This window comes from Schistocerca gregaria, chromosome 8 (assembly GCF_023897955.1).
Source record: "Schistocerca gregaria isolate iqSchGreg1 chromosome 8, iqSchGreg1.2, whole genome shotgun sequence".
NCBI classification, from domain to species: Eukaryota; Metazoa; Arthropoda; class Insecta; order Orthoptera; family Acrididae; genus Schistocerca; species Schistocerca gregaria.
The window spans coordinates 209107916-209132842 of NC_064927.1; the positions used below are offsets into that span (position 1 = coordinate 209107916).

A 24927-nucleotide genomic window follows, 5' to 3' on the forward strand; every position below is an offset into this window, starting at 1 on the left:
TCACTTAACGAGCGAGGGCAGCGGCGGTTGCAAAGAGTTAGTGCTAACAGACAAACAACTCTACGTGATACAATCGCAGAAATCAATGTAGGACGTATGGCGAACTTATCTGTTCGACGCGAGTGTCTTTGCTAATAGCACGGCATGGCCTGCTAAGCCTCTCTTGGGCTCGAACCCAAATCGGTTGGGTCCTAGATGACAAAGACGGTGACTTGGTCAGATGAGTCCCGATATCAGTTGGTAAGAGCTGATAGTAAGGCTCGTGTTTAGCGCAGACTTGAACTGATAATACAATGCGTAGTAGAAATAAGATCGTCTCCAACCAATGGCCTTCTAATAGAATCCAGTGAAAATCATTTTGACATCCGTAGCAACCTTTTTGCTTCAGACACACACTCGTCAAGTTCAGAGTTTGTGAAAAAGAGGATATCAAGAGAATGCTAGTAAACATCATTGTTAATGTAGTGCTGCCACAATCTCAGATACACAATTCTTTTTTATATACGGTTGCACCAAACTCTATGTTTAATAAGGATTGTATTAGTCTGCCACACCGACATCTTTTAGCTGCCAGTAATTCCAAGCTTCTTGGTTAAATCTTAGTAAAGGAGCCACTAACTACCCGAAAAGGGCGTGACTTGGGTACCTAGATAAATGTACTGACGGATCCAAGACACGTAACAAAGTTGGTTTAGATTACTGTCCTGTGCTGCAGATAGCAAAAACGGTTTCTTTACTGCAAGTAGGTAGACTTTATAGTACAAAAGTAGCGGCAGTTAAAGATGCAAATACGTTTGGTATATAATGCGCCCCCCCCCCCCCCCCCCCCCCATGAACCATTGACCTTGCCGTTGGTGGGGAGGCTTGCGTACCTCAGCGATACAGTGGATGGGTAGGGAGTGAGACAGGGTTGTAGCCTCTCCCCGATGTTATTCAATCTGTATATTGAGAAAGCACTAAAGGAAACAAAGGAAAAATTCGGATTAGGTATTAAAATCCATGGAGAAGAAATAAAAATGTTGAGGTTCGCCGATGACATCGTAATTCTGTCAGACACAGCAAAGGACTTGGAAGAGCAGTCGAACGGAATGGATAGCGTCTTGAAAGGGGGGATATAAGATGAACATCAACAAAAGCAAAACGAGGATAACGGAATGTAGTCGAATTAAGTCGGGCGATGCTGAGGAAATGAGACACTTAAAGTAGTAAAGGAGTTTTGCTATTTGGGGAGCAAAATAACTGATGATGGTCGAAGTAGAGGGGATATAAAACGTAGACTGGCAATGGCAAGGAAAGCGTTTCTGAAGAAGAGAAATTTGTTAACATCAAGTACAGATTTAAGTGTCAGGAAGTCATTTCTGAAAGTATTTGTATGGAGTGTAGCCATGTATGGAAGTGAAACATGAACGATAAATAGTTTGGACAAGAAGAGAATACAAGCTTTCGAAATGTGGTGCTACAGAAGAATACTGAAGATAAGGTGGATAGATCACATAACTAATGAGGAAGTATTGAATAGGATTGGGGAGAAGAGAAGTTTGTGGCACAACTTGGCCAGAAGAAGGGATCGGTTGGTAGGATATGTTCTGAGGCATCAATGGATCACCATTTTAGGATTGGAGGGCACCGTGGAGGGTAAAAATCGTAGAGGGAGACCAAGAGATGACTACACTAAGCAGATTCAGAAAGCTGTAGGTTGCAGTAGGTACTGGGAGATGAAGCTTGCACAGCATAGAGTAGCATGGAGAGCTGCATGAAACCAGTCTCAGGACTGAAGACCACAACAACAACAACAACATATAATGAGCGGAAAATAGTATTGTATACATTGTTTATATCCCTTGAGGAGACGCTTAAATTTACGTAAAACCGGTCGTGGCTTTAGTAATACACTTTTTAGAGCCAAAAGGGTGTTTTTTTACCTTCTTATAAAAATGTGGACTTTTTCTGCAGCTGCTCTCAGTTCAAAATAATATGTACAATCATAGAAATTTTAGGCAGAAATAAATTTCCTTTATTAATTTTGTCCGCAGCTCGTGGTCGTGCGGTAGCGTTCTCGCTTCCCACGCTCGGGTTCCCGGGTTCGATTCCCGGTGGGGTCAGGGATTTTCTCTGCCTCGTGATGACTGGGTGTTGTGTGATGTCCTTAGGTTAGTTAGGTTTAAGTAGTTCTAAGTTCTAGGGGACTGGTGACCAAAGTAGTTAAGTCCCATAGTGCTCAGAGCCATTTTTTTTATTAATTTTAATCGGGAATAATCATGTAAAGTTAAATCGTGAATGTGAATTTGCACTTAAAGATGTCGGAGTCAGTTGATTCGTCGGCTGATAGAGTTAGTAGAACCAGCCGAACATCTGATCGAACTGTGACAGTATGTGGAAATGGTAAAATAGACTTATTTAAAGCAATGTTGATCCAGGAATGAGAAATAATTGCGTAGCAGTTAGAAGTAGTTCGGATGGTTTGCAGACCAAAGAGCAGAGGAGCCTCTGACCCCCCCCCCCCCCCCTCGCGGAGCTCCTCTGCGGCGAGAGATAAACCCTCCCTCCCCGTCCCAATAATACCACTTTCAACTCGATGGAGCAGTAAGACAGTAACAGTATAAATAATTGCTGCAGATGTCTGTATTATTTCCATCTAAAAAACAAATTAAAATATATTAAAAAGATATACTTATAACGGTTACATCAATTCGCGAAATAAAAGACTTACTTTTTAAAAAAAATTAACGGCTTGGTGTGAGGACGAGTCGTGAGTCTTCTTGGATAGCTCAGTTGGTAGAGCACTTGCCCGCGAAAGGCAAAGATTCCGAGTTCGAGACCCATTCTAAAACACAGTTTCCACCTGTTACGAGGCTTCTTCATATGAGTGCACACACTGCTGCAAAGCGAACATTTCATCATGCCAACTTCCCCCACGCTGTGGCCGAGCAATATCTCCGCAGTATTCTTTCATCCAGGAGTACAGGTCCTGCAAGTTTCGCAGAACATTTGTGAAGTACGGAAGGAGGGAGACGAGATACTGATGGAAGTAAAACCTTGAGGATGGATCGTGAATTGTGCTCGGGTAACTCAGCTGGCAGGGCACTTCCCCGCGAGAGACAAGCATCCCGATTTCGAGCCCTGGTCCGACACAACAGTTTTATCTGGCACGACGTTTCAATAACTGCGAAGCTCGAGGACACCCGTTACACTTCCGTACGAACTAAATCGACTCGCAGATGTCCCAGCAGCGTGCTACAAGCCTCTTTCTGCCAGCCATTTGATTCGTAATTACGACTATCAATTTCACTCAACTCCGCGAGCTCCAAGCCACGCTACGAAATTTGTTTTAACATGTAGCCTTTTCAGCCGATCAAGAACAGAAGCGGAAATGCTGACATTTCGTCAGTTGATCCCTCCTCTCACTAGCCTATTTCTGACAAACGCTGGAAAACATCCGCTTTCATGTGAAAGTCACCAGTCTAGTCGGTCACGACCACAACCCACCCATGCTGCACAACAGCCCAAGTTCCGGCGATACCGCACACTGGTCCTGGCGTAACGGAGCCTACCGGTGCGTCCGGAAATGCTATGTAACACACACACACACACACACACACACACACCACACACACACACACACACAAACAAGTTCCACGTCTCTTCCTAAAACACTGAACCTATTTCAACCAGACTCGTTATATACTGAGGTGACAAAGGACATGGAACACCTTCTAAGATCGTGTCGGATCTCCTTTTGCTTGGCGTAGTGCAGCAGCGCGATGTGGCATGGACTCAACAGGTCGTTGGCAGTCGCCCGCAGCCTAAGCAGTGCTACCTCTACAACCGTCCATTACTGCGAAAGTGTTGCCCCTGCACGATTTTGAGCACGAACTGACCTTCCGATTATGCCTCATAAATATTCAGACGGGATGCATGTCGGACGATCTGGGTGGCCAAATCATCGGCTAGAGTTGTCCTGAATGTTCTCCGAAACAATTGCGAACAATTGCGGCACAGTGACATGGCGCATTATTATTCATTAAAATTCGATCGTTATTTGGGAACATGAAGTCCATAAATGGCTGCAAATGGTCTCCCAATAGCGGAACATAACCATTTCCAGTCATTGACCAGTTAGACGAGAGGATCCAGTTCGTTCAATGTAAACACAGCCCACACCATTAGCGAGCCACCACCAGCTTGCACAGGACCTTATTCACAACTTGAGTCCATGGCTTCGTGGGGTCCGCAGCACGCTCGAACCCTACCACCAGCTCCTACCAACTGAAATCCGGGTTCATCTCAGTAGGCCACGGTTCCCACATTGCCTAGGGTCCAACCGATATTGCCACAACGCCAGGAGAGGCGCTGCAGATGATGTGCTATTACACTACTGGCTATTAAACTTGCTACACCACGAAGATGACGTGCAACAGATAGAAATTTAACCGACTGGAAGAAGATGCTGTGATATGCAAATGATTAGCTTTTCAGAGCATTCACAGAAGGTTAGTGCCGGTGGTGACACCTACAACGTGCTGACATGAGGAAAGTTTCCAACCGATTCCTCATACACGAACAGCATTTGACCGGCGTCGCCTAGTGAAACGTTGTCGTGATGCCTCGTGTAAGGAGGAGAAATGCGTACCATCACGTTCCCGACTTTGATAAAGGTCGTATTGTAGCCTATCGCGATCGCGGTTTATCGTATCGCGACATTGCTGTCGCGTTGGTCGAGATCCAATGACTGTTAGCAGAATATGGAAGCGGTGGTTTCAGGAGGGTAATATGGAACGCCATGCTGGATCCCAACGGCCTCGTATCACTACTAGTCGAGATAACAGTCATCCGAATGGCTGTAACGGATCGTACAGCCACGTCTCGATCCCTGAGTCAACAGATGGGGACGTTTGCAAGGCAACAGCCTTATGCACGAACAGGTCGACGACGTTTGTAGCAGCATGGACTATCAGCTCGGAGACCACGGCTGCGGTTACCATTGACGCTGCACCACAGACAGGAGCGCCTGCGATGGTGTACTCAACGACGAACCTGGGTGCACGAATAGCAAAATGTCATTTTTTCGGATGAATCAAGGTTCTGTTTACAGCGTTAGGATGGTCGCATCCGTGTTTGGCGACATCGCGGTGAACGCACATTGAAAGCGTGTATTCGACATCGCCATACTGTCGTATCACCCAGCGTGATGGTATGGAGTGCCATTGGTTACACGTCTCTCTCACCTCTTCTTCGCAATGACGGCTCTATGAACAGTGGACGTTACATTTCACATGTGTTACGACCCGTGGCTCTACCCTTTATTCGATCCCTGCGAAACGCTACATTTCAGCAGGATAATGCACGACCGCATGTTGCTGGTCCTGTACGGTCCTTTCTGGATACAGAAAACGTTCGACTGCTGGCCTGGCCAGCACATTCTCCAGCTCTCTCCCCAATTGAAAACGTATTGTCAATGGGGGCCGAGCATCAACTGGCTCGTCACAATACTCCAGTCACTACTCTTGATGAACTGTGGTATCGTGTTGAAGCTGCATGGGCAGTTGTACCTGTACACGCCATTCAAGCTCTGTTTGACTCAATGCCCAGGCGTATCAAGGCCGTAATTACGACCAGAGGATACTGGATACTGATTTCTAAGGATCCATGTACCCAAATTGCGTGAAAATGTAATCACATGTCAGTTCTATTATAATACATTTGTCCAATGAATACCCATTCTAGGTATAGCAATTTTAATTGTCAGTAGTGCCGTTTTATATCTTGTGTACGCGACACTATCGTCATCTCTATATGTGCATATCGCTATCGCATGATTTTCCTCAGTGACAACACTCGCTGTGGGGATAAGAACCACTTACATATCACAGTTCAGGGGACATTATGTCATAAGCAAGGAGATGCGTGAAAAACTGCATGCATGACTAAGTTTATTACTTACGTGCTATTAACTCTTCAAACAATAAATTTCGCAGGGAGTATCCACATAAGCCGCTGAAAAATTTGGAAATATGTGGTAAGACCTTAGGGGACCAAACTGCCAAGGTTATCGGTTCCTATGCTTACACACTGCTTAACCTACATTATACTAACTTACGCTACGGACAACACACACCCATGCCCGAGAGAGGACTTTAACCTCCGATGGGGGGAGCCGCGCGAACCGTGGCAAGGCGCCGGAGATCTAGCGGCTATATGCTACTGAATGTACCTACACACATACACCACTGTACATCACGTACACCAAGAGGTACGATGACAAATGCCGAGATGCGGTGATCATAACAATGGAATCTCGAATATTTCACAGCAGTATGCAATCTCTTTCTACGGAAAATTCGGTGAGAATGCCACAGTAACATACGGAAAGATCAAGCAGGCTTCTGGAAACGAGGTTCTGTCAGGTGTACACGTGTTCCGTTAGCACGAAGTGTTTTCTGAAGGCTGAACGAATGTGCAACTTTAACGGTGCAATGGGCGCCCACGTTTCTTTGACTACGTGAGTATTGTGGACAAAGAGCGGTTGTCTCCAGGCCAGACAGTAAACCCATTTTACTATTAAGAAATTCTCGAAAGACTTCGGAAACAGGGTCGACGGGTTCGTCCACGGATTGCTAACAACTGGATCCTGCATCACGATAACGCACCACCCCATACTGCATTGACTGGCGAGCAGTTTGTGGCGTCAAAGTCCACTGCAGAGCTTCCACAACCTCATCCATACAACATAGTTCCGTACGATTTTTTATATCCCAGTAGTGAAGTCAGTCGTTGAAGGACACAATTTTGCAACAGCACAGGACATCCAAACAGGTGTGATAAGGACTTTTGCTGGTACGCTAGATGATGAGCTCCTGTGATGCTACCAAGAATGGAAACGCCGAAGGATTAAGTGCGTGCGTGCATGCATGCACAAAGGAGAAACTTCAAAACTGATACAAATGTAATTGGTTAAGGCTATAGGAAATGGTAGTTTTTCTAACTTGTCTCATTACTTTATTGTTGCACCTGGTGTTAGACTGACGAGAAACTGACTTTTTAACACGAGTAAAATCGTCAAACTTATTTTTCAGTTCGGTCATCAATGAATATTTTTCTCAAACAATACTTTCACTAGAGAAACTCATCATGGAAAACAACATGCAGCCAAATCATTTGCCACACACGTAAATTTGACAAACTGTTTGCTTACAAGCCGCTTAAAATGTAAGAGAAACTATGTGCATGCAGAGGTAAACAAGAACTTATGTTACTGGATTAATGACCTTAATAGCGATGATATCAGTGCCCTTAGACGAATATGCTTGGAAAGTGTAAAACGTGAGACCATCAAATACAGTCTCACCTAAATTTCACCTGCTTTCTCTAATTCCCATTCACATTCACGTAAACTACAAACATAGACGCTGTTCTAAAACCACATTAAAATGACGATAAAATAACAAAGAGAAGAATAACCTAACGACTCAATGTTCTACCAGGCTGACAACTTAAAGGAAAAAGAAAAAAAATCCTAGGAACCAGCCCATCCTGTAACACTATTTTTCCTCATCACTTGTGAATCATGGTTAACTGCTCTCGGATACTTACGAAATTCCTACCACTTTCCATTCTCCGTTAAAACAAGCCAGGTCTGCAGATTTAATTTCTGTCTTCTTGCTAAATATAAAATCAATAGAAACGTGGTGTACTGCAATCTACAGCGAGCGGTTAGCTAAGACGAAAAGAAGACTTATACGATGCAGGTTTTTACGGTCTGGCGACAACTACTTTTTTGGAGCCTTCAGCGCGATCCAAAGCCTGAAGTTTCGTCTTCTACTGTTGGAGGTATCCTTAAAGACGTGAGTGATAACTGGTCAAGTGTAATGCACGCTGTTACTCGCTAGGTTCGTCGAAAGAGCGGAACAGTTATCACCGAGACGTTACGTCGTATGAACATTAACCACGTTTGGCTATCCTCGTACGGCAGCGAAATCAGCTCAGTTGTTTCGGTTAGAGTGAGCGACGAAGCGTGAATTAAACTCGTCTTCGTAAAATCATTTAGACACGAAAACTTAGTTGAAGAGATGCTAAAGTCTACTGATTTAAAACTGTCGACACTTCATGAAACATTTCACGCCCTATATTAAAATAAAAGCAATCTGACGAAGCCACTTCGAGAAGCCTAAGGTAAAATATCTTCAGTGAAGACATCGAATCTGTTAGATTGCATTAAGTTAATAAATTCTTCCAGAGAGTACTTACCGTTCCTCCGCGCTTGACTCCGCTGATAACGTAAGCACCTCTTCATATTTTCGGAGTGAGGCATTGCCGTAAAAAAATCATAACCCTTATTATGAAGATTCCCCATTTCATCCGCGTATATCTCCGATAACCGCGTAGTTTCTTCTCGAGCCCTCATCTTCGCCTTCTCGCATTGCTTCCTCACTTCTAGAGCAGCGTCGTCAGGTGGTCCACAGGAATGTTCGGACACGTAAAACACTTCTCCATTCTTCGAACGTATCTTCCCCCTGCAATGATCAGACTTCTCGCGTAAGCACAGCCACGTAACAACGCCGTCTTTAGATTCCCTAAATTTACGATACGCGTAGCCACTGTAATGAGCAGAAGGTCTGCCCTTTGTCGTCGTAATAACTTCCATATTGATAATCACAAAAAGTAAGCGCAGAGACTTGTATTTCAAACAGCGCGACGCTCACACAGCGCTGTCCCTTCGGACTAAGTAAATCCTTCCGTGAACCGGTTGTGTATGCTAATATCCGGTGTCCTCAAATCTCCGCACACCGTCCCACATCCATTCCGGGACGATACTGCAGCTCGGCCTGAACTTCGAAAGCTGCGCCCATCCCTCCTCCCCCTCCTCCCCCCCCCCCCCTACCAGACTCGCCGTGCCCCTCCCATCAAGCGCACCGTAGCGTCCGGAGATTTGCGGTCACCGAAGATAAGACCACGAAGATAAGATACGAGAGATTAGGGCTCGTACAGAGGCATATAGGCAGTCATTGTTCCCTCGTTCTGTTTGGGAGTGGAACAGGGAGAAGATGCTAGTTGTGGTACGAGGTGCCCTCTGCCACGCACCGTATGGTGGATTGCGGAGTATGTATGTAGATGTTGATTTGCGGACACAACCGCTTCAAACAACTGTTTACCTGGTCGGTAGGGATAGGTCCCCGTTCCTCTCCCCTACCAGTAAAGAGCCTGGTTGGGGAAAAAAAAAAAAAAAAAAAAAAAACAGATCACTGCACTTGCTTTAAGCCCGTATCACACGGAGCAAGGTTCGCCGCAAGTTTGCGAGATGGCGTGCATGCCTGCCGGCTTGCAGGGAAAGGAGCTGGCCTATCTTCCATGCCGAAGCTCTCCCACGGTGCAAGATCTGCAGCTAGTTGTTGTGTTGTGATCGGCTGCATGTTGTATCGAACGAAGATGGCTGCTTCAGGTACAGATGTTCAGAGCAAACTGGCGTTATTAGCTGTTTTGCTGCTAAACGATGCAGGAATGCATGCTGATGAGAGAAGAAGAATGGACGAAAAACTGGATTAAGAGGAGAAACGCTGGAAAAGGTGTGTTGTCCATGCTTCATAAAGAGTTTAGGTTAGTTCGCATAACACCTACTTTTGTTTGAAAAGTATCACCATTTCATTACTGTTTGACTTTATAAATATACCAATAATGACTGTTATATACGACTATTTTATAGGATAGAAGATCGTACATTCTTAGCTAATTTTATACGAATGGATGTATTGGTATTTGAAGAACTGCTTTGTATGGTTTCGCCTCTGATTCAGAAGAAAGCTACATCGTAATCCATTACCATTCAAGATTATGTGCTTTCAAAAATCGGGTGAATGTTCAGTGTGATATTTCTAGGAAATAGTCTTAAATGTGTCCAGTTTTTGCAAGTAGTAGGTTTCTACATTCAACACAAAATTCATAGCTTTGTACTTACGTCGTTCATCCCAGTGCCACTGCTTTTCTATGATTTTACTTTGGTGTACTCCAGATTAAATTGAGTACGTAAATTGTGCATTTTGTTATAGCACTCCTTGCTCGTCGTATCTGGTCGAACAAGACACACTGCACTTGCAACTCTTTCGAGTGCTTCTGCACGCAAGTGTTTATTACAATAGTTTGCGCTTTTGACTGTTCTTCGCTATAAGTACATATCAATGCTTCACGCAAGTGTTTATTACAATAGTTTGCGCTTTTGACTGTTCTTCGCTATAAGTACATATCAATGCTTCAATCGCTTCCTTGGACCACTGCGGTGCCATTATTTAATAATTATAAGAACTTCCTTCCGCACCTCACAACAGCAGAAAAGCGACTATCAACAAAGGCTTCCCGCTCAAGCTTTCCGCGTCTGACTTCACAAACGAAACGTCTCACGATTGGCCAACGCAGGTAGCACGTAGGGAACCTTACAAGAAAAATAGCACCGGACCTATCCTGGAAATCTTACAAGGCTCCCAGCAAGGTAGCCCGCTAGCAGACGACGGAGCCCGCAAGGTAGTCGTCGCACGAGCCAGCAAGGAAACTTACAGCGAATCTTGCTCCTTGTGAGACGAACTTAAGCAAGGACAGGACATGGTGGTGTTTAACACGAAAAGAGAAAATTGTTTAAATATGAGAGCGTGCTGATCAGTAATGCGTCTGGCTTTATGTGAAAAGTCAAAGATTTTTAGATAAACGAACGCTATTAACATCCTACACCTTTATTCTTCACGTTTACATATTTATTTCTCAACATAATTATCCTGGCGACGAACACATTTTTCACACCAAGAGACCAGTTTTTCGATAGCGCCACCGTGGAGTATTTCACTTTGTTGACGGAGCCACAACCTCACCACCTCTGTCTGCACTGCCACCTCACTTTTAAAGTGATGTCCTCGAAGGTGTTAAGTTTTGGAAACAGATGGAAATCGAACGGGGTCAATTCAGGGACTGTATGGAGGATGATCCAGGACAGTGAAACCAAGGCACTGGAATGCTGAAGATTTAGCAGCGCTTGTGTGTGCTCTGCCATTATGCTGTAGGACACGGTGCCCATCTGTGGAGGCACGTTTTCTGCATTTAGAAACTCTATTAAAGCACTCCATTTCACACACAACGACACCACGTATACATTGGCGACACTCACTGCTGCGAAAATGCTCACCGTCTGACAGCTGGCACGATACTAGCGCCCCCAACAGCGAGAAAGCAAGCCGTAAGATTACCGTGTGGCTTTTTTGTTTTCTGCTTAATTAACGACACAGTTGTTATATTTTTGCGTTCCACGCATTAGTAAATCATCAATGGACATCAACAATCGTAAAACCTCACTGGTTCAGTGACGTACCTTATAAACTATTCATGATGAAATATTTTCAAATGTGCTTGTAATTGTATACACACATATTTCATGTATAAGAAACATACTTCTGTTGTCCATTCTTACTGCGAGTGTCCGCAGAATAATTGCATGAACCGACTGTCAAATTTGTGCATTATATGAACAACTCACTGCCCACTGTGTGAGCGTGTAACTACTGTATTTACGTGTCCTCACTTCTTGCACCTGACTTACTGCCCAGGGGAAAATATGCATTTCTACATGTACTTAGAGACCAGGAACATACATAGCTAGAATCATTAGTCTGCAAATGAAGTAAATACTGATGTAATGTTATTTAGTACTCTGTCCTCAGTCTCCAATAAAAATGTCTGCAGTTATACTCATGACATCCTGTATATTTGGGTTTGTGTGAAGGTGTATTCGTCTCTGTGAAACTGATTTAACGATAAAAATACCAATACATACATATAAGGAGGACAATGTATGACAGCGAGAGAAAACTATTCCTATCATTAAAGATGCAGCAACAAAGTTTATTTCATCATTTCAACCTTCTCCTATAGTCTCGCCATTAAGAAACAATTGTTTTAGAGATATACAGCGAATTTCATCTTCCCAATTTTGAAATGTAATTTGCCTCATCATTAGCACTTCTATTTCTCTAATTGGTACATCTCAATTTGACAATCATCCAACAATGTACCCATCCTATACATATGGTGGAGGGTACTAGCCATCTACACTCCTGGAAATTGAAATAAGAACACCGTGAATTCATTGTCCCAGGAAGGGGAAACTTTATTGACACTTTCCTGGGGTCAGATACATCACATGATCACACTGACAGAACCACAGGCACATAGACACAGGCAACAGAGCATGCACAATGTCGGCACTAGTACGGTGTATATCCACCTTTCGCAGCAATGCAGGCTGCTATTCTCCCATGGAGACGATCGTAGAGATGCTGGATGTAGTCCTGTGGAACGGCTTGCCATGCCATTTCCACCTGGCGCCTCAGTTGGACCAGCGTTCGTGCTGGACTTGCAGACCGCGTGAGACGATGCTTCATTCAGTCCCAAACATGCTCAATGGGGGACAGATCCGGAGATCTTACTGGCCAGGGTAGTTGACTTACACCTTCTAGAGCACGTTGGGTGGCACGGGATACATGCGGACGTGCATTGTCCTGTTGGAACAGCAAGTTCCCATGCCGGTCTAGGAATGGTAGAACGATGGGTTCGATGACGGTTTGGATGTACCGTGCACTATTCAGTGTCCCCTCGACGATCACCAGAGGTGTACGGCCAGTGTAGGAGATCGCTCCCCACACCATGATGCCAGGTGTTGGCCCTGTGTGCCTCGGTCGTATGCAGTCCTGATTGTGGCGCTCACCTGCACGGCGCCAAACACATATACGACCATCATTGGCACCAAGGCAGAAGCGACTGTCATCGCTGAAGACGACACGTCTCCATTCGTCCCTCCATTCACGCCTGTCGCGACACCACTGGAGGAGGGCTGCACGATGTTGGGGCGTGAGCGGAAGACGGCCTAACGGTGTGCGGGACCGTAGCCCAGCTTCATTGAGACGGTTGCGAATGGTCCTCGCCGATACCCCAGGAGCAACAGTGTCCCTAATTTGCTGGGAAGTGGCGGTGCTGTCCTCTACGGCACTGCGTAGGATCCTACGGTCTTGGCGTGTATCCGTGCGTCGCTGCGGTCCGGTCCCAGGTCGACGGGCACGTGCACCTTCCGCCGACCACTGGCGACAACATCGATGTACTGTGGAGACCTCACGCCGCACGTGTTGAGCAATTCGGCGGTACGTCCACCCGGCCTCCCGCATGCCCACTATACGCCCTAGCTCAAAGTCCGTCAACTGCACATACGGTTCGCGTCCACGCTGTCGCGGCATGCTTCCAGTGTTAAAGACTGCGATGGAGCTCCGTATGCCACGGCAAACTGGCTGACACTGACGGCGGCGGTGCACAAATGCTGCGCAGCTAGCGCCATTCGACGGCCAACACCGCGGTTCCTGGTGTGTCCGCTGTGCCGTGCGTGTGATCATTGCTTGTACAGCCCTCTCGCTGTGTCCGGAACAAGTATGGTGGGTCTGACACACCGGTGTCAATGTGTTCTTTTTTCCATTTCCAGGAGTATTAAACTCCACACAAATGCTGCCAGCCGTAACACTCGACTAACTGCATCACCTAGCAAACTTAAGGTCTGTAGGGCAGCTGTTGTTCAACGTTGATAGAAATGAGATGATGGAACAATTGTTCATACCAAGAATATAGCGAGAGTCAGTGTTATTGGACTGGATGGCATCTGCGATGCAAACCTGATCTCATTTGGTACTTACTAACATGGGTAGATTACAGGTGTGTTGTACTTTGCTATGTTGGAGTACTGCCCATTGCTCGTGTTTAATGTCTCTGTTAATATATTTAGATCAAACAAATATCAAACTAAACAACTATTTGACCGCCCTACTGAATGGCTAGCACTGTATCTATGATCGCTACGGTAACATTACATTATACAGTGGGAGTAATCGGAATTTGCTTAAAATAAAGCAAGCAATAATCATTTTAACCACAGATAGGTATCCAGTAGCTCTAAACAAAATAATATGGAATTGAATTCATCTGCTGACAATGACGTTTTCTGTGTGTGTTTGACGGGTCTAATGTAACATACTGCACACTGTTTATGACGGTAAACCGTTGGAAATCGTAAAAATTACGTATAAGTAATCTCCAGTGCGACCTTAAATGGAATGAATACAAAATGCATGGCGAGATAATAGAAAAAGAGAGCGTTAATGGCTGTTGAATAAGTACCAAGTGTCTTAACAGAAAGAGTAATGGTGTCTATGTGTTAGACTGTTAGAGGAAGGCCTCACTTGTCTTATGCTGGGGCCATATAATCTCGTGATAATGGCATCTTGTAGTGGGGGCCGCCAATCTGGTGGTGGTGGTCTGAACTTAACCATCTCGGGTTTTCCAGCCGTTTCTTAATTTCTCAGACTTATATATCAATTGTCTTTCCTTTTTCTGCCTGGGTGTGGTGACTGATCTCTGTTGCTGCTACAGGCACTTTCTAGAGGATATCAGCGTAATTTTTGCCAAGTCCCCTGTGTGATCTGTAGTGAAATTGTTAGGTGTGTGTGTGTGTGTGTGTGTGTGTGTGTGTGTGTGTGTGTGTGTAAAGCCGCGAGTGCACTTAGGAAATGTGAACCCTCAAACCCTATCACGTTGGCATTCTCACTGCACATGAATAGAAAACACAACTGTGCTAGGGGGAGGGGAGGACGGCCACCGGGGTTGTAAGTGTTCAGTAGAGTCTCGATGGTCCGATGTGAATGGGACCAGGACCACCTCGAACTACTGACAATTCGGACTAACGAAATTTATTTGGGAAAAAGAAATGAAACGATGTTTAAAAGAATAGCTTGTGGTCTAGTGGCTAGCGTTGCTACCTCTGGATCACCGGGTCCTGTGTTCAGCTGGCCGTTGTGGACGAGCTGTTCTAGGCGCTTCAGTCCGGAACCGCGCAGCTGCTACGGTCGCAGTTTAGAATCCTGCCTCGGACAGGTTAGTTAGGTGTAAGTAGTTCTAAGTCTAGTGGACTGATGACTTCAGATGTTAAGTCCCATAGTGCTTAGAGCCATTTGATCCTGTGTTCAGTTCCAGGCTGGGTTGGAGACCACCACCACCACCACCACCACCAGGGACGGGATTTGATTGTGTAAAAACGGGACTGTGTAAAAATTGAGACTTTGTACGGGCACTGATGAGCGCGCAGCTCAGCGCCCCACAAACCAATCATCATCATCATCATCATTAAAACGAAGTGTTTACTTACACATTTACATTTCCAGAATAAACGTTTTAACTTCAGTGTGGTAATTTATTTCGTGCAATAATGGAGCGTCTTGTTTGATGAAGCCTCAACATTTCCGCGTGTGTGGCTCATTGGCATGGTGTCGGCCTGATCATACCAGTCACTCATACACTGCGCTGTGGTGTTAACCATGTCAATTATATATACATCAAAAATAGATTTGCATCACCCCGACTCCCAGAACTCTAGAAGATAGACGTTGACTGAGGATATTGTATCACAGACACAGTCCCTGTGACTGTTCAGAGACGTCACTAAACCCGCCCAAAGTTGTAAACAACCATGCGCCTATTAGAAAAAGGGGGTCCGACAGCCGATCAGTTAAAGTCACTCCACGAGGAAGGAGGTACACGGCTCGCGTTGTCTGTAGTTAACCATGCCTTGACGGTCAATACCGCGGTTCGATCACGACCGCATTGTTACTTTGTGCCAGGAAGGGCTCTCAACAAGGGAAGTGTCCAGGGGTCTCGAAGTAAACCAAAGCGATGTTCGGACATGGAGGAGATACAGAGAGACAGAAACTGTCGATAACATGCCTCACTCATGCCGCCCAATGGCTACTGCTGCAGTGGATGACCGCTACCTACGAATTTTGGGTCGGAGGAACCCTGACAACAACACAACCAGGTTGATTAATGCTTTTCGTGCAGCCGCAGGACGTAGTGTTACGACTCAAACTGCACGCAATAGACTGCATAATACGCAACTTCACTCCCGACGTCCATGGCGAGGTCCATATTTGCAACCACGACACCATGCAGTGCGGTACAGATGGGCACAACAACATGTCGCATAGACCTCTCAGAATTAGCATCACATACTCGTCACCGATTAGTCGTATGTGCCTTCAACTAGACAATCGTCGGAGACTTATGAGACAACCCGGTCAGGCTGAACGCCTTAGCCACTGTCCAGCGAGTGCAGCAAGTTGGAGGTTCCCTGCTGTTTTGGGGTGGCATTATGTGGGACCGACGTGCGCCGCTGGTAGTCATGGAAGGCACTGTAGCGGCTGTACGATACGTGAATGCCATAGTCTGACCTGTAGTGCAACGATATAGGCGGCATATTGGTGAGGCATTCGTCTTCATGGACGACAATTGGCGCCCCCATCGTGCACACCCTGTGAATGACTTCCTTCAGGATAACGACATCGCCTGGGATAAATTGAAAAGGGCTGTTTATGGGCGATGTGATCTACCAACCACTCCGAGGGATCTACACCAAATAGCCGCTGAGGAGTGGGACAACCTGGACCGACAGTGCCTTGATGAACTTGTAGATAGTATGCCACAACGAATACAGGCATGCATCAATGCAAGAGGACGTGCTATTGGGTATCAGGGGTACCAGTGTGTATAGCAATCTGGGCCATCCCCTCTTAAGGTCTCGCTGTATGGTGGTACATGTAATCTGTGTTTTTCATGCGGGAATGATGCTTATGTTGATCTCTATTCCAATTTTCTGTGCAGGTTCTGGAACTCTCGGAACCGAGGTGATTAAAAACTTTTTGATGTGTGTAGAAGAGCCTGTAACTTTAACTGTTGGTCTGAATTAAACCACTCCGTTATTTCCACATTTTCTCCCTCTTCACAGCCTGGCGACTTTTTGATCGTCCTCTGTGTCAAAATCTTCAGTTTAAGCCAACATTTCCGTATTTATTTCCTCCATTACTTAGAATCTATATCTGACTATCTCGCTCAAAGACTCACTGATCCCGTACATAAGGTCACTTTCTTTAAAGCTCCTAGAATGCTTTCATTGTCTTCCAAATACAAGATTTATTCTTGGAATCGCCTACGATACTTTTTCATCAGGCTTTCCAGAACGCCCTCATCCATTGGCTGAATAAAATTGGTAACATTCGGCGTGAGAAATAAGGCGTGGATCCCATTGCACTGCAATTCTCCTACACTTGAAAGTAGGACGGATTACTCATTGCCAAAATAGCTTCGCACTCCAATCCCCTTTCTTCTAAAATCTTTTTGCATTGCGATACTAATGAGTTCAAAAATCTGTTCTTAAAGATTTTCTGATTCGTCCAGGCATTGTTTTGATACATGTAGATAACTGGGAAAGCTGCAATAGATACATTCTTGAATACTCTTGGCTTGGCAGACTTCCAAATCACTATCAGTTTTAGTTTATGGTTTTTTTCACTTTCATTTGAAGCTTGCCAACTGTGAGTATCTTTAGTTTTTTGTACCCAAGAGCACTTTTTTCCTCATTAGCAGCAACTCTTTCTGACGGCAACATTTTGAAATGTAAATAAGTCCCGTCGCTTTTGTTAATTTGTTCATGACAAATTTGTTTTCAAGGATGATTATTTTAAACTTCAAAATAAATTCTGGAACGGTCTTAGAGTCGCCAGAGAGCTAATCTCCACATATATCTAGCTGACGCAGTCCATACCTCTTTTCCACTTTTCGAGTAATCCCAAACTAGTGGAGAAACTATCATCCTCTTCCTGCAGCTGGTTTTCTAAAAAACAAAATTGGGCTAGAAACCGAAGCCCCTTCCGTCTTTGTAAATCACATAAGCAACGTCTCACTTTTTCTTTCAAAATACGATTTTTTAAATAGTTTTTCGGCTAAGATTTTTCAAGACATTTCTTTGAACAAAACTGTTCCAATTTAAGTCGATTTCTTGGCTAGTCATCAATAGTAACTTAGCTGACAACATATTCGAGAAAAAATTTTATTACTGTTACTACTTTGTCGAGACGTTTCAATGCTTGTATTATTCAAAGGCATAATTTTCCTTTTCTGTGTTGCAGCACTCATTTTGAGGTGTGCAACAAAACAGTCTACAAAGAAAATAAAACGACATTTCACTGTACTGACCATGACAAACCTAAAACACCACTTTGAACAAAAGAACAGCTTGTGCAAACAATTGAAAACGAGTAGTAGCGTATGTGTGGTGACATTGACAAAGACAACTAAGGAGAATACTGTTTGTCCACGATAAGTTGACGATTGGCGCGGTGGATGTCGGGAACTGCCGTGCCCCATAATTGAGAGGAGCAGTTAGAAGGCAGCGTCGGCTGTTTGCTGTACCACCACCCGTGTTTTGCGCTTAACACGAAAGCCAGGCAGCACTCGCTGAAGTATTGCCCACTTAAGTGACACTTTCGTCTGATCAGAAATCACCTAATTTATTCACATATTCATGCTCGAGAGTTTTACCTATAAATTATGTATTATTTATACATCGAAAAAAGTGAAAAATGAATGTACGAGGGATATTCCGAAAGTAAGTTCCGATCGGTCAAGAAATGGAAAACATTATGAAAACCTAATAAAGCTTGGTACATGTGTGTTCGACAGTGTCTCTAGTATTCCTGTCGGTTGTATCACTTCGCTCTTTTCAGTTCAGAGTGCATAAAGATGCGTATAAAATAGTGTATCCCGCCAAGCATGTGGTCCTGGTGAGAGATTTTACCTTATGTTATGCAACCCACATTACAGAACTGTCATACGTTTCCTACTTCGTGACAATTGTCGGTCGCAATCTGCAGGGGCAATGAAAATGATGCTGCAGCGTTTTCGATTGAGAGTTTTTGATCACCCTCACTAAAGCCGGTAATTGGCTCCCTCTGTGTTTCATCTCTGCACACATTAACTACTGGCTATGAAGACAACTGAAGAACTGGCGAGAAGGACAGGCAGCTGCGTTCTATGGCGAGGGTATTGGAAAATTGGTATAGCGGTGCGACAGATGTCGTAGCTGGGGCGGAGACAATGTAGAGAAGTAGCTGGAAGGTGCAGCCAACTGTCCCAAATAAAACGCTTCTGATTTTCATTGTAGTTGCCATTTCGCGACTGAATCGGGAACTTACTTTCTGGGCAAGCCTCGTACGACTTACGACACTATGAATCTAAAGTTTTAAACTTATTTTTGGAATGTGATTGTACATTGCATTTATTAAACGTAGATAGCGGTAATGTTTACGAAGTGTAAGATATTGCGCCTGAAAATTGTGAGTTAACGAATACTTCGCTCTCATTTAAGCATATGGCCAAAAGAGAGAGCGTCCCATGAATTGTGAAACGAATCCTTTGTGCCTCAAAGAGTGCAGATTCGCCACGAGTTGGGGAAATTTACACTCGTCTATTGTGCTGAATGAGGCCAGGCTGATCAGACCTAAGCGCTGTAGTGTGCGAATGAGAGACGAGAACCTACGTCATAGGGAAACCCCGCAGGAGATCTACCATCTTTCTTAAATTTTCATGGTGATCCCAATAAAACATGAATATTGATCATATCTAAAAGAGTTTAGGATTTACTGTTAAAGTGAAATTAACAAGTCTGGTAACAAAGACAAGAATGTTAAAATCTGAACGCTTTGGTCGATCTTAACGCTCGACATTTCATATAAAAGAGCATAATTAAAATGACAAATGTTGTACATACCAACTCTATTTGTTTAAAAGATATAGTAAATTTAAATTATCAGTATTTTCAGTTAAGCATCAGATAGACCATCATTTCCTCCACACAAAACACATTGAATGTGGACAGCGTAACACCTTATTGAATCATTAGGTAATAGAATATTTGGTGTAAAGTTCAGTACATAATAGTTACTTTTGTTCTTTATTTATTTATCAGAAAGCATGTTACTGCAAAGTTTCTGGCCGTGACATTCAAAGTTAAGAACGAAATTGTATTGGTTTTATGTAAAAGAATTTAACATTTATCATTTAATGGATATTATGTTACTTTATTTAGTATGTGAAAGTGGTCAAGCTTAGATTATTCAAATATGTTAAAATGCAAAATAATGTAGAATAAGCTGTAGCCAATCAGATGGACGGCTTCAAGGAAGGAAACTGCACTGGTCAGTTGAGCGACGGTGTTCGGCACGCGGCAGACGCAGCGTGATATGGGCGAAGAGTCAGTGGAGACGCGAAAGCCGATGGTCGGCCCTTAGGTAGCTAGAAGTGAAACGACTTACAAAATTTCGCGTTGTGTGGTATCGCGGGACTTGGTCTCTGAGCGGTGAGCAGCCACGTGCCTGATGTGAATTATAAATTTTCGCGTAGATAAGGAGCTGGAGTATTGGACTTTATTTCACGATGAGATTGTGAATGATCGAACTGTGTCAAATGGATATGCACTCGTGTGTAACAGTAACTCTAAATACAAGCACTTTCGATATTAGTTTACTTTCTGAATAAACATAATTCTGATCGAATCGCAACAGTGTGGCCTACGTCATTTACGGGTCGTTAATTTAGCTCCCGATATCATTACCGTTATTATTTGTTACATTAACTTTGTATGTTTCATACAATTTCGCAAACTTGCCATCAGTTAGACAATTTAACCAATAGTCACAAGTGTCTAATTTAGGGCGTGTAATGAGACACTGCTGTTCAACTCCTAGACGAGTTTGAGCCAAGACATTTCGACGAGGAGGAACCGCATGTGAGCCCGAACGTCTTTGGGATATTAGCTCGCAAGATGATGATCACCACCACCACCACCACCACCACCACCACCCATCATCGCTGATAACTTCATCGATGGTCATTTCCATTATTCCATCCCGTGTCCAGTACTCTTCCTCCAATTGCTGCACATTCCTGCACTAACCTTGCCAGTGCTGTGCAGTATCTGAAAGCAAAGCAGCATTAACAGGATTCTGTAATCTTGTCCGCCCCCGGTAGCGGAGTGGTCAGCGCGACAGACTGACAATGTCTGTCTGGGTCGGAGATTTTCTCCGCTCAGGGACTGGGTGTTGTGTTGTCCTAATCATCATCATTTCATCCCCATCGACGCGCAAGTCGCCGGAGTGGCGTCACATCGAAAGACTAACACCAGACGAGCGGTCTACCCGACGGGAGACCCTCGTCACACTACTACTCTGGAATCTTTCCTTCGACAGGTCACCAGCGACATTGTTCTCTTTGAAATTGTGTTTCATTTTGGCCTACGCCAATTCTATCGGATTTAGATTGCAGTTGGGAAGCGGTAAACACATTACACTGAGACCTCTGCTCTCACCGATTTTATACAAGACGTACACTTCCACGGCTGGTTTGTTTTCCTTTATTGTAGATAACAGTTCAGCCTTCCTCACTGAGTCGTTGCAGTATATTTGTCCATCTTGCAGCCACTCTAACATCGTTATCCTGAAACACATTTATTAGGCATTCTGTCATACTTCCCACCATGGTATGTCGCATTATCCATACAATCACAGAATTGGGTGAAATATTAGGAACGACCATTCTGCAACCACCCCCCCCCCCCCCCCAATCTAAGTGGAAACAGTTCCTTGCATGAAACTTCCTGACAAATTAAAACTGTGTGCCAGATCGGGTTCCCAGGTTCGAGTCTCGGTCCGGCGCACTCCGCTGTAGGCTGACAATTCGTTCGGTTTCTGGCATCATGCTACAAGTACTTGCCGACTTAATCTTTGTTCTTAAACTTACACAAGTCGTGTGTGTTCAGTATCGGTGCACTCCGCTGTAGGCTGACAATTCGTTCGGTTTCTGGCATCATGCTACAAGTACTTGCCGACTTAATCTTTGTTCTTAAACTTACACAAGTCGTGTGTGTTCAGTATCGGTGCGAAAGTATCAATATCGAACAGAAGAATAACACAAATACAGACGGGCCGAAACAAATGTACTGTAGGAACTCCCAAACACACGTAGTTGGCGCCATCAGTCAAGGAACTGCGAAATGAGTTTACGTATCAATTTGTTTCACGTGAGGGCAAAGTAGAACGGCAGTTTAGACGCCTTTAAATTTATGTTGATTTTTTAATGCTACCGTTAACATAAATGCATTTCATTTGTGACAAAAGTAGTAAATAGTGTTCCACAAAATTTCGGGCGAACTGCCGGAATTTTTGCAACTTCCTGCCACAATATTTCGGCGCAGAGTCTTCTGACCATCTTCAGAGACTGTCCGAAATTTTGTGGAACAGTATCTCGGCTAGTAAATACTGCTTGCAAAAATCAAAGAGTAATTAAAGGGCAGTCTCTTGGTTAGATATCAAGCCACATTTTTGTTTACTGTTATCGAATACTTGATTATACAATAGACAACATATGTTCGAAATTTGTAAGTGAAGTCCTTTGGTTTTAGTTATCTGAATAGTGTTTTTTGGTAACATCAGTATGTACTCCCTAATAATTTCTTCCCGTTTTTTTATTTGTGTGTTTCGTCACGATTTTTATTCATTAATAATAATGCAACAACAGAGGCAACTGCGCTGGGTTTTTCTGAATAACTGCGCTTTTGTAACAAGTACTTGCTGTGAGTTTCTGAAATAAACTTGCGCCAGTGAATTGAAGAGAAACTTGAGTAAGTCTTTGTTCTAATATAAACACCTCAGCAAGTGCTTAAGGAAGTTATTTGCTGATGGACTCAAGCTTTTTGTAACACTTCGCATCTAGGGGCAGATTGACGTCAGCAGCTCTCTGACATAAATGAATATTAGATTTTTTAAAATGGGGGCTCGGGTTTATGGGAAACTCAAAATATCAAGACTCTATCGTATTTGACTATACACCTCCATATTTTAATTATTAGATGACCTAGAGTATATAAAATGAACCCAACGCTTACACAATGTGTTTTTACATAGCATGAAAGTACTTAAATCTAACGGCCATACAGGCTATGTCAGCTTTCCTGGTCAACAGGATAACACTTCTTTGATTTTCTCACATTTTTTTAATTTTCCACTAGGCAACTACTATTGCGAATGCAAATAACCGTGATAGCCATTTTTTAGAAATAAATTATAGTAGAATAACTGCGAAAAAACTAGTACAAGGGTTCCCCAACTGTATTTTTTTTTTTTTAATTCCTCACCACTCTTATCCACGGCTAAATCTTGGCAGCCACTTTTGGGGTGTTAAAGCATCACATACTTAAGTAATAAATCACAGAACGGTAATAAATAATGCTAATAAAACAACAGGCATTACCCACAGTAATTCGGTACAAAAATAAAATGAGTGGACGATAATTTATAGCAATTACATGAGAGGGCATTAATAGAAGAAACGAGAGATAAGAAGGCTACACTAAGTGGCTTGTTTATTTATACAAAAGAATAATGGACCCTCTAGCTCGGGGAAGGTAGGGAATTCACCCTCTTGACTGGGGAGATAAGGAAGACATTGACCTTTGTACTTTGAGATAAGGAGACCAATGGGCACTTTGTTCCCATATGCCCATTGGTCCACTATTTGTTACATTCTCGCTAGTAATATTCTTTTTCTACTTTCATTTGAATTTTGTATTTATTATTAAATAGAAATGTTAATTAAAAATACTTTATCATAATTTAAAAAAAAATTATGACCTTTGTCTTCTAAACTCCTAATCACATGAAAATGTGAATAGACAAACTAACAACGGTACAAAAATGCGAAACATCACGTACAGAACTTCTTTTTTACATTTCCAGAGATTACACAGTAGTACGTATTTATGTATCAAATTTTAATTGATTATGAATATCCTCATTTACTTGCAATTAGGTACTTAGAATAAAGAGATTTTGTCTTTAACGAAAATTTTGACACCATTTGCTAATATGCAATTCGAATAAAACAAGGTTACTACTAGCGAGAAACGTTCCCGTAACTTCATGATTACAAGGCTTATAGAACACTTACTCAGCTACTTTATTTTCTTTGCTAAAAGTCTTTTATTACGTTGAAATGCAATGGACTATAATGTTGAGCAAATGTTGATGCAAAGCTTAACTGTTATCAGCAATAGCTTGAAAATGTTTACGTAAAAAGAGGTATTGTACCCAGAAAATCGAAAAGGGCACTTCGTAAGTGCCCCTCGTTATGCGGCCCAAAAAGTGAGCATCTATCACACGACTGGTAAAAAATATACCCCACGAAATTCGGTTCACGTAAAGCTATGATAAATTGAATATTTTCCATTTGAAACTCCGCCACACAATGCTATTTTCTCGCTGGTCCATTCCGTGCAATACTTGAACCCTCAGAGAATCATTCTTATAACCGGCCCTTATGGAAATACAAGGAAATTCTTTCATTCCTGTACAGTTGTGGTAAAGAACGTTTTTCACCATAGTCTTCATCACTACAAGTCGGTAGAAATTAGAAATCATCACGTAAATTGCAACTGCTGCAAATGTTCGCTATCTAACAGCACCGTAATTCTGCTAATTTGATCTCAATTCCATTGTAGCAAGTAAGAACTACATTTGAACATGAACGTCTCTATAATGGATTTTTGGGTACATCTGAACAGTTACTTTCAAGAGTAAAGCACACAAAGTGTAAAAACAGAACCAAAATCTCACGTGAACATCTTCACAACACCCTGAGAGCTGCAGCAACATCGATCGAACCTGATATATGAGTTTGCCAAATTCAGAGTCAAATGTCGGATTAATTCTATGATTTCTAGTTACTTGCGTACAAAATTACTAATAAAATATCACAGATAAAAGGTCAAATTAATTCCATCTTGATTTTTAAGAATAGAGATACCTACCGTCCCCCTTTTTTCCTCTCCCTTTTTATTTTTTCCTCGCTGGTTATTGTTAAGTTTGAGGGACAGTTCATAAATAACGCACAGAGGTTGTTATTACTGTGGATTGTTTGAAGCAACAACAATGAAAATGACTCAGATGCAGTTGGGAGCTTGAGGAAGAAACGTGTGTCTGT

The 24927-nt window shown here is 43.3% G+C and overlaps 1 protein-coding gene across 6 annotated transcripts in view; it reads right to left on the reverse strand.

The window, feature by feature from the left end:
* Nucleotides 1-24927, reverse strand: part of LOC126284806 (protein bric-a-brac 2-like) — a 437302-nt gene that overhangs the window by 253149 nt on the left and 159226 nt on the right. The window contains exon 1 of one of the 6 annotated variants that reach the window (XM_049983972.1): nucleotides 8245-8839. The exons of the other annotated variants lie outside the window; for them this stretch is intronic. Coding sequence (XP_049839929.1) covers nucleotides 8245-8641 — 397 coding nt within the window. The 5' untranslated portion in view covers nucleotides 8642-8839. Of the gene's footprint in view, nucleotides 1-8244; nucleotides 8840-24927 lie in introns of those variants that run through there. 6 annotated transcript variants of the gene reach the window in all.